The sequence below is a fragment of the Cinclus cinclus genome, chromosome Z (genome assembly GCF_963662255.1).
Source record: "Cinclus cinclus chromosome Z, bCinCin1.1, whole genome shotgun sequence".
Taxonomy (NCBI): Eukaryota; Metazoa; Chordata; class Aves; order Passeriformes; family Cinclidae; genus Cinclus; species Cinclus cinclus.
The window spans coordinates 13,052,316-13,065,936 of record NC_085084.1 but is presented as its reverse complement, the minus strand read 5'-3'; the positions used below and the strand labels follow the sequence as shown (position 1 = coordinate 13,065,936).

General features: G+C 35.4%; 1 protein-coding gene across 1 annotated transcript in view; it reads left to right on the top strand.

Moving 5' to 3' along the window:
* Positions 1-13,621, top strand: part of MCTP1 (multiple C2 and transmembrane domain containing 1) — a 221,717-nt gene that overhangs the window by 60,459 nt on the left and 147,637 nt on the right. Inside the window, exons 2-5 of the mRNA XM_062512666.1 lie at positions 1,378-1,492; positions 5,129-5,271; positions 7,997-8,076; positions 8,613-8,718. Of these exons, the coding sequence (XP_062368650.1) occupies positions 1,378-1,492; positions 5,129-5,271; positions 7,997-8,076; positions 8,613-8,718 (444 nt within the window). The remainder of the gene's footprint in view (positions 1-1,377; positions 1,493-5,128; positions 5,272-7,996; positions 8,077-8,612; positions 8,719-13,621) is intronic.

The window sequence follows — 13,621 nt, the reverse complement described above, 5'->3', positions numbered from 1 at the left end:
TGGAGGCAGATGAAAAGAAGAACAACCTGGTGGAAATTTCCATTTGCTTATTTTTTTTGTCGCCAGACATTCTTTGTCTCTCTTTCACAGCTGTGGAACCAGTGAGCATACCAGCGTGCATTTTGGTTAGTGTTTTATGTGTGGCAGCAAAGGTGAATATGCTTGAGCTTGAAATTAAATAATGAGAATAAAACAGATATTGAAATGCCTTTCAATAAAAAAGAAGAAAGGGCTTAGTAGGAAGAAAAAGATAAAACTTGTTTCTTGTTGAAATGGTATAGCACTTGGTACATATTCTGAGATATTTCTATCATGCAAATTTTTTTCTTGTCAGAGGACCCATAATCATATAATAAAATATTAATAGCACTCTTCTTAAAAGATTCAGCTTCTAGCATGAGCACATGTAAATATAGTGTTCAAAGTGTGTAACAGTTGAAGTTCTCATATGTATGTGAATGTATATTTAATTTAGTTTTTCTAGTCTTAAAATTAGATGTGGGGTTCCAAGCAAGTGCTGTAACTGGATTCTACTTGCAGAGAGATGTTATAAACTGTTTTGCAAAAGCTTATATATGCTAAGAAATATAATTACTTTGTCTTTTGGTCAGAAATGTCTTTATTGTTCATGCTTTTTAGAGGTCAGGAGAGCTCCTTGCTTTTTGACTTAGTTTATTGTAATTTTTTAGGACACGTTTTATGCAAATTTAAGAGTATTTGCTTGGCATACAGAGCTACAGATGCATTTAATGTCTTTATGATTATTTCCCTGCCACACCTTCCCCTAAAACTCTGTGGAAAAACCCCACATACCTTGCAAAGTACTGCAGTACAGCATGAAATCTTAATTAATGTATGTTTATTCAATGCCTATGTTACAACTCTTGAATCAACACAAGATTTGAGGATACTAGTAAAGACTAGTCTGAATAATACTGTAAGGTTTAGCTTCATGCTTTTCTTACTTACTTTGCTTTAGTGGGCCAGGACTAGATATGAATGTAATTTAAACTGTAGTTCTTAAGATCATCAAGTAGTTTGGGTTGAAAGGGACCATAAAGACTCTCAATTTGCAACTCCTTTACATCAAAGAACTATTTTTTTAACCAGTTTGATTTTTGAGTTGATTTGGGGGGTTTTGGTATATATATATATATATATACACACATATATATATATATATATGTTTTAAGGAATCTTGGAAATTGTTACCCTGATGAAACAGCGCATATTGCTTGATGTTGGGCAGTAGCTCTGTGGTGGGGGAGTGGGATGTGGCCTCTTTTCTTAGTTCAGTAGGATGACGTTATGTACATACACCTCACATGAAACTTTTAGTAACATTAGCTATTGCATTTTTGGTTTTTTCCTCCCCAGAGAACAAATCCATTAGGAACTAGTAATGCAGATTTCCCCTCTGGGGACCCCGGAATGTACCAGTTGGACGTTACTCTAAGAAGAGGACAGAATCTGGCTGCACGGGACCGTGGAGGTAAGTGAGCTGTTAAACACTGCCTTAATGATTGGGAAATTGCATGTTCATTGGGTAAACTTATATGTGTGTATTAAAATTAAAATGCCCTGGGGAGTATAACTAGTGACTGCCCACTAGCTGGATGTGACCAGTCAATATCATAAGACCATTCACCCCCATGCTCTGGGCCCAGCCTTCCAGCCAGTTCTTAACCCAGTGAAGAGTACACTTGCCCAAGCCATGGGCTGCCAGCTTCTCCAGGAGAATGCTGTGGGAGACAGCATCAAAGGCTCTGCTGGAGTCCAGGTACACAACATCCACAGCTTTTCCATCATCCACCAGGCACGTCACTTGGTCATAAAATTAGATCAGGTTCATGACACAGGACTTGCCTTTCTTAAACTGCAGTTTTCTGGGCCCGATCCCTCGGTTGTCCTGTATTTGCTGTATGATCACACTCTAGTAGAATCTGATTCATAACCTTCCTAGGCACTGAGGTCAGGCTGACAGCCCTGTAGTTCCCTGGATCCACTTTCCAGCCCTTCTTATGGATGGGCAGCATGTTGGCTAATCCCCAGTCATGTGGGATCTGATGATAAATAAATGATGGAGAGCAGCTTGGTGGACTCTTCCACCAGGTCCCTCAGTACTCTTGGGTAAATCTGGTACCATAGACTTATGACTCTCAAAATGGCTTCACAAGTCACTATTTCCTCTTGCATTACATGCTCCCCACCCCTGTATACCAGCTCAAGGGCTGGTTTCCCTGAAAATAACTGGTCTTACTGGTCTTACTGGTACAGACTAAGGCAAAAGAAGGCATTAAGTACCTCATCCACTGTCATCCTTGGTGACAGTGTCCCCCCACATTCAAAAAAGGATGGAGGTTTTACTTGGCGTTCCTTTTGTAGTTAATATATTTATAAAAACACTTTCTATTTTATTTCATAGCAGTGGTCAGAGTTGTAGCTGAGCCTTTTTCTTTCAAATTTTTTCTTCACATGACTTAATGACATCCTTTTAGTCTTCCTTACTTGTCTGCCCTTTCTTCCAAAGGTCATAAACCCCTTTTTTTACCCGCTAAGTTCCAGCAAAAGTTCCCTGTTGAGGATGTTTCCCTGATGGCTCTTCTCTCAGCACATAGGGACATTTCACTTCTGCATTGTTAAGGTTTTTTTCTTTCTTAAACTATGTCCAGCCTTCCTGGGCCCATTTATTTCCCAGCAGACTGTCTGAAGCAATAACAGAACAGGCCCAAATCCAACCTCCAGAAGTCCAAAGCAGAGGTTTTGTTGACCCAGTTCCTCTACTTCACCAAGAATTAAAAATACTATCATTATGCCCAGGATGGGCATTCTGACCATCACATCTCTCACCAATCTCCTCTATTCACAAATAGCAGGTCTAGTGGAATCTCAGTTCTGGTAGGCTCCCTTGCCAGCTATGACAGAAATTCTGCACACTCCAAGGATCTCCTAGGCTGCCTCCTCTCTGCTGAGTTGAGTTTCCAGCAGACATGCAGCCAGTTAAAATCTGCCACAAGAGCAAGAACTGGCAATTGTGAAATGTCAGCCAGCCACCTATACCTATAGAATGCTTCATCCACCTCTTCATTGTGGTTGAGTGATCTATGAGACTGTCACCAGGATGTCTCCCTTGTCTTTTCCCCTGAATCTTACCCACAAACACTTGAACTTATCATTACTATCCTTGAGCTGTATACAGCTGAAACACTCCTTAATATGCATAGCCTCCCTATCACCTCTGTTTCCTGGCCTGACCCTTCTGAAGAACTTCTAAATTTCCACTGCGGCACTTCAGTCAAACAAGTCATTCTACCATATTTCTGTAATAGTGACTTGTGCCACAGCTTTTCTACTGCAGAATAGTCTGCAGCTCCTGATGTTTGTTACCCTGCTGGGATCATCTGCTTTAGCTGTCTTACCAATTCAACCCTAACACTGTCAGGCTGCCCCGGGGCTCCTCTTTAGTGAGCCTGGTCTTACCCACTTCTCCCTTCAAACCTAGTTTACAACCCTTTCAACCAACCCTTACAACTCACAAGCTAGAATTGTTTTTCCTCTTTTAGACATTCCAAGGCTGTCAGCAAAAGACTGATTTTTCTCTCTATTTTTGTTTAACTCAATGCCATTCCCACCTTAACCACACAGAAGTTCCTGTACAGTCAAGGGATCTTCATTGCCAAACTGTCTACATGAAGGTCAAGGCCTAATGGAATTCCTGAGGCAGACTAGTCCCAAAGAGCAAGTGGGGAGGGGGGAAGGGAGGGGCACACCATTACCACAATGTCCATATCAAAAATACTCTTCACATTACGCAGAATTAATTTAAATATCATATCTTTGACTTCAGAATCATCACCACTACTTGAATAACCAAGGAACAAGTTAAAGTTAGTTGTGCTAGACAAAACATTTTTATGCCATGGAAATTCTGCCCCAGGAATTACACGTGCAAATGACTGTAACACGAGACACCAGTTTTCCACTGCTATAGTTTTTTGAAGCAGGGAGACATTAACTTCAGGTAAAGAGTACTGACATCTTGTGGCTGGATGTAATAATGCAAAGAATGACACTCATAACCCTTCTAATTCATGTTTAGGAGAACATGTTGCAATTTTAAGAAAAGCTACTTCTTTTGGATGTATTTCCCAGTGGATACAAACGCAAACTGTCATCTGCTGTTCTCTAGAAATGCCCTAAAAGTTAAAGGAAAAAAAAAAAGAAGTCTTGTCTTATAATTTTGCTGCTGTTAATGAAGATGGAGTTGTTACTCAAGCTAGACTTGTTGTTTATTTTAAGATAGCCTGTGATCAATTAGTCTCACATGCACTCCTGGATGACTGGAAGTCTGTGCCCACCAAAGACTCCTCCTCTCACAGGTGGTTCAGTCCTTGTGATGCTTCCACATATCCCATGCATATGACATTCATGAGCCATATTTAATACTTTTCTTATGCCCATCAGGGTTGTTTTTGTGATCACTCTTAATTGTTACTCAGTTGTTTCAAGAGACTTTGTCAAGAGCTCTCTGGTGATTGTTGCAGGAGGAATCTTGAGGACTTGGTGGACAGACTTTGGACTTAGTTTTCTTATTGTGAGTGCTGTAGGAAATGAGTCTATATGGAAGAGAAAAGCCTGGACACAATAAAGTCATTGAAGACTTACACTACTGATGTACCTTTTCAAAGACACGGTGTAATTAGGTTAATATTTTACAGTAGTAATTTTAAATTTATAATCTATTTTTTGTTGTTGCATTAAGATAAAATATAAGTCTTAATAAGGACATAATTCTGTTGACTAAAACCAATACTGCTAGTATTTCATGTGTGACTTTGAGAATGGATTGCAAACAACAAAACGTGGTGCAAGCACCCATTTGATGTTAATGGAGTCAATTAACTGAGTATTGACACCCTGGAAAGTGATAGATTGTGACAACAAAGAACTCTTTTCATCTGATGCTGTTTTGAATTTGCCTATCTATAGAAAATACATTTAGTTCTGTTTAAAGTAATTTAACCCTTTCCTTACTGTATTACAAAAATTGAATTAACATATACACATTTATACATATATATATATATATATATATATATATATATATATATATATTTGTCTTTCCCAGGAACAAGTGATCCATATGTCAAGTTCAAACTTGGAGGAAAAGAAGTATTTAGAAGTAAAACAGTATACAAGAATCTTAATCCTGTGTGGGAAGAAAAAGCTTACATTCTTACAGATAACCTAAGAGAACCATTGTATATAAAGGTAAGACACCAGTTTATGATACACCAGTATGTCTGATAAGTTACAGCAGAAGTATTATTGGAGGAATTCAAGTTTTGTGATTTTTGTATACTGAAAAATTTATTGTGCTATATACATTACTAAAGACAGAGTAAAAATTATTTGAATTTTGTCTGTAGAATTATGATTTTTAAAAGTGGCACATACAGGCATTTTTGTTTACTTCTGGTCATATTTTTTTATATTTCTTAGCAGAAGAACAGAGAAAGTAAATTGTATTTCATGATCTATTTTATTTTTGGAAAATCACTGCATATTGATGATATGAAGAATAATCTGTCCCATTAAAAGCAATTCACTGCTGAGGTCAGTTTGAGAATTTATTGAGAAGTATGCCTGATTCTCCTAAGTTTTCTAATTTTTCTGTTTATATGGCACACAGTGAGTTTGCTTCTATGTTTCATACAATTTTGTACTCATACAATTTTTGCATTGTAGCTCTCCTTAATAAATCACAGCTGAGGATGATTTTGTCATATTAAAGGCACCAATTATTCTGAAATAACAGGTTGCTTGAGCTGAGATAGAAAAGTGGCCAGCAATATACTGACTACTAAGCAGCAGAACACTAGTATTTCTTACATGTCACTATTGCAATGAAAACTAGAAAAACTGTGATGATTGTTTTAGACCCACAGAAGAGAAAGGTGCTTTTCTGGCCCTGGTAGTTTATGTTAATCTATATGCAAAAGTGATTCTTAGTTGTGTAAAATAAAGTAGATAACAATTATGTTCCAAAAAAAGTATTTTAAAAAACTATAGTCATAGGATTCCAAATAAAATATACATACATTGAAAATACTTGAGAAAGTATGAAAACTTGGCTTACCTATGTAATTCTCTTAGTTTATCTGAAATTACATGATGTTTTAGATCAGTATCAGTCTTAATTTAAAAAATCATGACAGAATTTTTAACTGAAATGTCAAATTGTAGATTTTTTAGTAGAGCAATGCCATTTAAACATCCTTTGAGTATTAATCAGTACTGTTTCATGCTGCTCAGATAAAGTACATTGTTACTAAAAAAGCTTAAAAGACAATAAGAATCCTCACATGGCATTTTCCTGCCTTTATTATGTTTACTGACTCATAACGAATGAACAGGTGAAAGAGAGGAAGATGCAAAGACTTGCAGTGTAGCCACCTGTTGTAGTTGATGTATGCCAATTACCAGCCCTGCAGTGGGGTGTGTATTTTTTCCCCTAGAAGTGTGTCAAGTGATATAATGTAGTGGTTACTGCAAGTGGTATTACATGGTGCTAGTCTGAAGACACTGTGTGAAGTATATTAGGTTTATAGCTCATACAGATATTTTAAGATGTGATTGAATTTTACTAAGTCAGCTAAAAATACTTACTTGGTATTTTCACTGTGATAATTTGTAGAGGGAGAGAGAGAGAGAAAACAATTTCGACTTTGCACCATGTACTGAGATTTCATTATTTGTTTTTTTCTTTCCTCACTGGAATGACTAACAGATATAGAAAATGCAAGGGTTCACACACAGGTAGATCAATACATGTGACTTGTGCTCACATACTTGTACCCAAACCACTGAGTTGTGCAGCTGTGCTGTAGCCTTTGGGCCACAGAATTTCTATTACTACTGTCTTAACACTGTCCATATTAAGGTAGCTGTAGAATATGAGCTGTTTTGCCTCCTGGAAGAGTTTGCATAGTATAATAGTTCAAGTACTTATATTAGAGCTGAAGACCTAGTCCTGTTACATATCAGTTAAATTTTGTCTTTTCACTTTACAAGGTGTTCACAAGTCTCATTCTTACTTAGCTGAAGATATGTTCTAGTCCTCAGAAAACTTCATGTTTAAAAAAAAAACTTACCTTAAAAGTTGATTTTGATAATATTTTCTCTTTTTCTGAATTTTTTATTTGCTTTGCAACTTTTCTTTATTATTGTCCACGTTTTTTGTTTATTTCCCTGCAATAGCTGCAGCCAGATTATTTGCTATTCTTTACTCAGATTTAGGACGTCATAACCCATCTCAAATAATACCATCTGATGTACAGGCCAGATTCCGGTCTGGATGTCAGTGAATTTATCAAGGTATTTGATCTTTTAGGGAGCAAATTAGGAGGCAGAGTCCTCATAGTAGAGTAGTAATTGTCATTGCTTCCTTACACATTTCTATTGCATTTTAATCTTAGATTGTAATGTTTCTAACCCTTAAAAGTTGCATAGACTTCAAAATGTTCAATTATATTTTCACAAATACTGATGCAAGTGTTATAAGTGTTAACTTACTGATGCAAGTTTTCATAACCATATCCTGCCCTCCTGCTTCCATTTTGCAGGATTCATAAAGGAATCAGTGTATAAGAAATCAGTGATTCTGCTTTATTTGTTGTTTTGATCTTCCTTATTTCAATGCCTATGTTTATAAGAATATTTATTTTTTATAAAACTGCTGTTGTTCACATGCGTAGCCTGGTAGTAGTATACACCAGTGTCTCTAAATGATGCAGTCTGACTTATTAACAAGCAGTTTCACAAACTTGATTTTCTGGACAGAAAGTTTCAGGTTACTTTTAGGCAGTCCTGATTCAACATGTGAGAGACATAAAACTACAACTCTAGAAAAGGAGTTTGAAGAATGGTTCACAGTCAGAAAAGCTATAAAGAAAAGCAGATTTCTACTATTAAAAAATGGTCTTGTGCATCATAGGTATTTGATTATGACTTTGGACTTCAAGATGACTTCATTGGTTCGGCATTTTTGGATCTCACTTCATTGGAATTAAATAGGTATGACACAAACAAGCAATGGAATATTTTTATATATGTATGCTAATACCATGTTTGTGGAGTTGTAATTAAAACATGATACTAGAAAATAGTTATATAAACCCACACAGCATAAAACTAACCAAAGAAAACCACTTAGGTGTAAGAAATTATTGTATTATGAATGGTAATTTATTAGCTGATTATGCATATTTTTGCAGTGTCCATTGAGAAGTTAGTTTTATAACCACTTCAATATTGTTTTCATATTAGCTTCATTCACCCCAATGTTTGATTTTTCTTTCTGCTTTTTAATCCATTCATGTTACATTTTGAATTTAATTACTTTGGTACATGTAAATACTTAATACAGAGTAAAAGTATTTAGTATATTATGAACATTCAGCCAAAATACTTAAAAATAGAAATAGGGCAAATTTGTAACACTGTTTTCTAAGTAGGTTTGTATAAATTCAGATGCCTTCAATACTTATGATTGAAAAATTTCATTATCTGTGAGTTTAAAGTCTAAGTAAATGCATTTTTTTGTGTCCCAGGCAAACAGATGTTACCTTGAGTCTGAAGGATCCTCATTACCCTGACCATGATCTGGGAAGTATATTCCTGTCAATTCTGTTGGCTCCAGGAGACCAGCGAGAAACGGTAATTTTAAGTAATTTAATAAATGTCATCACTCCTGTGATTGGTCTGTGGTTGGATGACATAAAGCACAAAAATAAATCTCAAATTATGAGATTAATCTGATTTTCTAATTCTTAAAATAATACTGAATGACGTTTCTGGTATAGTACAGCATTATTTCACTTGAGTTGAATTGTCCCTTATATCGCTAGTAATAGATAGATCAGGTAAAATAAGTTGTATATGAATGGTACTGATTAATATAAAAGAATATCAGTAAACAACTGTTTAAGAATTTTGGATAGTCTGCTATCTGTAGATAAGAATATTTAAATCATATTCCATGTGGAAAATAAAATTGAAAATGGTAGTGTTTTCTGCTTTTTCACATCTAATGCTAAAGGATTATTTGATGTTTTATAGTTTTTTGAATTTACATTTCAGTTACAAAATTGTATGATTTTCTAAGTTGATTGTAATTCCTTCATCAGTCTTTTCTGAGCTGCATAGTTGTAGGTGAAAAGTTTATAGGATTCTAGATACTCTTAGTTGTTGCAAACTCTTTTCTATTATTTTTTACTAGCTTTTGTGACTTTTGACTTGAGCAGTAGAAGTAGAACTATGGCAGAAATAGAAGAGATGATTCTCACTCTGAGAGGCTGTAAAATAATATGGATTCCTTTGGCCTCAGAGAGGCTGTAGGGAAGCATTTGGACCTTGCAGCTACATTTTGCCTTAAACAAGCTGTTTTCAAATTAACAGAAAAAGTGCCACTAAGCAATGGAACCTGTGGAAGTGGGACAGTATTTTGTTGGAATTTTTATTCCAGTCTCTTTCCCACACCACAAGCCACCACTGTGCAGCCACAAAACTCAGAAAGATTGCTCACAAAGTTTGCCCAAGTACTTGAACACAGACACACACATGCACTCAACCCTCCCCTGCATTTTCAACACAACCAGATTTCCAGAATCTATCAGGAGAAGATTGTTCTTCATGCCCAGAATTCATCCAGGAGGTATTGGGACATCTACCAGAAAAGCCAGAGTTATATTCCCCCAATTTTTGCAGGCCTGTGTCTCTATGGCCCAGGAGTCTTACATCACAACCATGGGCCACGATCACCCATGCATCGCAGAAGCCACGGGTGGTGCTATCTTTCTCTTCTGCTATCTCTTTTTCTTTCTTTTTCTCTTTTGAATTTTCCTTTCAAGATACACTCCAAACCAGCTATACACCCCTTTTCCAGTCTGTTACACATTTTTTTTTCCCAGCTCTGGTTTCAAAGCACTTGTTCTAATAAAATTTTTCATTACATTGCTTATTTAGTGTAGTTCTGCTTTAATTCACCCCTAAGGATCCAGTAACAATGAAACTGTTTGCCCTGTCTCAGGGACAGGTTGCAGCAGAGGCCAAGAAAAAACATTACTCTGATGAAAATGCCTGTGAATATGGTCAGCTGCCTGGTTTTTTTGTAAGAACATATAAGTTTCAGTATGCTGCAGTGTGAGACATCCTACTGCATACCAGTGGAGTACTGGCAGATTCTACTAGTGTTCTTTTTACACTTTTCTCCCAGGTAATATTAAATAGCCTTGTAAGTTGGTTATTGGAACTAGGTGTGTGGTATGTAGTAATACAAAGATGTAGAATTTAGAAAACTGTTTTATCCTTGTAATTTTCCTCATGTTCTATTAGCACTTAATAAAAATAATGGAATACGGTGATTATGGGCACCTATCTTATATAAGGAGTGTATTTTTCTTTTTTTTTTTTGACCAATAAATTTGTCCACACAACTCTGAATTATGTTTTGCAAATTTACACCACAAGAGTCCTTGTTACTTAAATAGAGAAATTAATTTAATTTTGGATTTTTTTTCTTTTGGGTAAGACCAGTCAGGTCTGAGTCAGGTGGTACTTACCCTGATTTTCCAAGTTGCTTTGGCAGTATCCTGCCATAATCCTAAACCATGCAACACAGAAATACTGTATTTTTATGTGGTATACCATTATGTGGACAGCACATTTGTTTCCTTCCTTCATCATACACAGAGCATAACTACTGTGCTGCCTTGTGCTGTCTGCTATTATACTGAGTGCTCCAGAAAATGAGAGGTGAGAAAGTGAAATGAAGACACTACAGTGTAATGTGTTTTTCACATGGGTGTTCATAAACCAGCAATTGAATGTGAAAGAATTGGGACACTGTAGAGTTGCTAGCAACTTTTTAATATCCAACTTGCTGTACTAGGATGAAAAATTTGGTTTATGTTATTACACATTACATTATTAGCTTTTTTAAATTTAGCTCAGGTCACCAAATTTTCTTCCCATTTAAACTGTTATATGGAACGTCAGTCTGAAGATGCCCAAGATTACAGTTAAAAATCAGATGCCTGATCTGAAGTTTAATATTTATTTTTGGTTACCAGTCTTCCCAAGATACAGATCACAGAGCAGCTCTGTTGAAGTTGCAATAAAATCAGAGAATTTGTGTCACAATGCAGGGAAGATTATGTACAAAATTAATGTGCAATTGCTGTATGTTTAATGTGTTAGGGGTTTAATAGTTCAAGACTCAATTAGCTTCTTTCAGTTACTACATGTACTTATTTATTTATTAGTTTTTATCTACCCTTGAAGGAGCAGGTGTATTACAGTATCTATCACTCCAGTTGTACTGTCATCTTTGGCTATTTTCGAAAGGTTTTGTATTAATGAGGATATTTTTGTTGAAATGAAAATGATTGAGGTCAATAAATTTTCAAATGTTATTTTAAAGGATTAAGACTAATTATGTTCCACTCTTGAAAATGTGCAACATTTAAAGCAGTACCAAAAGCAGCTCCCACATTCACAGTCTGTGTAGCATGCTGTTTAAATGATTGATGATCCCCCTCTACTTGGATATCTCTATATAGGTAATAACTCGAGTGTAGTTGAAAGATATAGATAAAAAACTGAGCACAGTATGAATTAATGACTTATACATAGAAGATACATATACACTGTCTCTTCACATCATGTGCAGCATTTTCCTTTCACTGCAAATTTCCTTTAAATCCTCTTGGTTTCATATCATTATATAGCATGCATTTGAAAAATAAATTTTCTCCTGAATAGGTTTTATTTTGTTCAAGTGATAACTTCTTACATTGCTTGAAATTAAGAGTTGCAAGTAATTATGTAATTAGGGTCATATTTTGCCACATGACTTGCATGTTGTTACACATGGTGTAAATGGTATTAAATGGTTAAATTTTAAAGATTAAGATTACAGAAATTACCTGGAAGTACTTAAATTGCAGGTACTCTAATTCCATATGTTTAAAATGAGAGTGTTTATTAGGACCATGGGGGAAATAAAAAATAGAAGAGCTTCAAAACAAGAAGTATTAGCTTTCCCATGTAGGTACAGAAGCCACATGGGGTATGGATCCTGTATTTTGGGCATGCTCCAGAAGTATTTCAAATTGAGCCCTTTTAAACAAGACTTGCTCTTTGTGATGTGTTGTTTGGTAACTTTTTGCTGTGGATTATACTTTCCAAAGAAGTCCTTTCACTGCCTGAACTTCAGCGAGACTGTTTTGGAGGTCATGCACTGTTGGTAAAGGAAAAGTCTTCTGAGGATGTGTTGTTGGAGGACTGGTCTTGCAAAGCATTTTATTGGTGTTTCAAAATAATGTAGCTGTATGTTACAGGAAAATGCACCCTGTCACACTACCTAAGAAATATTGATGCTGCTGGAGGATAAGGTACTCCATGCACAAGTTTGAAGTTAAATGGGACAAATTTAGGGGCCTAGTTATATATTACCACCTGTCTGTGAGAGAGGTATTACTGCAGAGGATTTAAAAAATTAGCAGACAGTTTGACATAGTAATAGATTATTTTGTTTTGGATGACAACTTGAGGTGTGAAAGGTAATGATAGAGATATTTTGTTGACACATGATTTTTTTTTCCTTATCTTTCTGAAAAAATTCTGATGAAATTCAGATTTTATGTGTACTGACTGATGATATAATCTTGAGAGTTGTAGCTGGAAAGCCCCATTTCCTCAGATCAAAACATTATATTTTCGTATTTGGATATCAATTAAGAATATTAACTGTATGTAAAACTATGTTACACTGACTAGGAAAGAGGAGTATTTATTTTTGAGTCCTGGTAGACTGTGAAACAGTGCTTAAGTAATTTACAATTGTGTTTTTTCAGTAGAAGATATTGGACATAATTTCAATCATAAATAGATTAAGTAAACCAGTTTAATAAATAAGGACACATTATTTGATTTTTGTGGTACATTTTATTTGAAGAAAATGCAGAAATAGCCTGCATTTATTGAATACTATTCAGTACTATTCAAGACTATGGGCAGATAAACAAAAATTTTTAGAAAATCTTGTCTCTATCTTTGCCATTTGCTACGCGGTGCTTGTCCAAGGGCATAAACATGTGAACATTTAAAGCAATAATCTTGTAATGTCTCATTCAAACTATGTACATGAATAGAATCATAGCATATCTAAAGTTATTAGAAGTCCTATTATTTTGATTTTTGTGAAGGAAAAATTGAAGGGAATGTGAAGGGAATTGATTTGTTAGGATTTATGAACAATCATAAACTGTGAATCAAAATTGATGAATGAATTATTTTTATATTACTACAAAAATTAGAAAGGTTTTAGTATTCAAGAAAAGTTTAATCTATTCCCAGTCTAAGGCAAGTAGGAGCACTAGTTCCAACAATTAATTTGTATTTGATTTGTTCTGTTTAGAAATACTTACATTAATGCGGCATTTCAATTTTACTGCCTTGAGGGGTTGGATAACTTAGGCAACCAGTGTAAACTAAAAAGATGTAAAATAAATAAATATGAGAGAAGTATGTGTATAAAAAAATGTGAAAACCTGTGAGC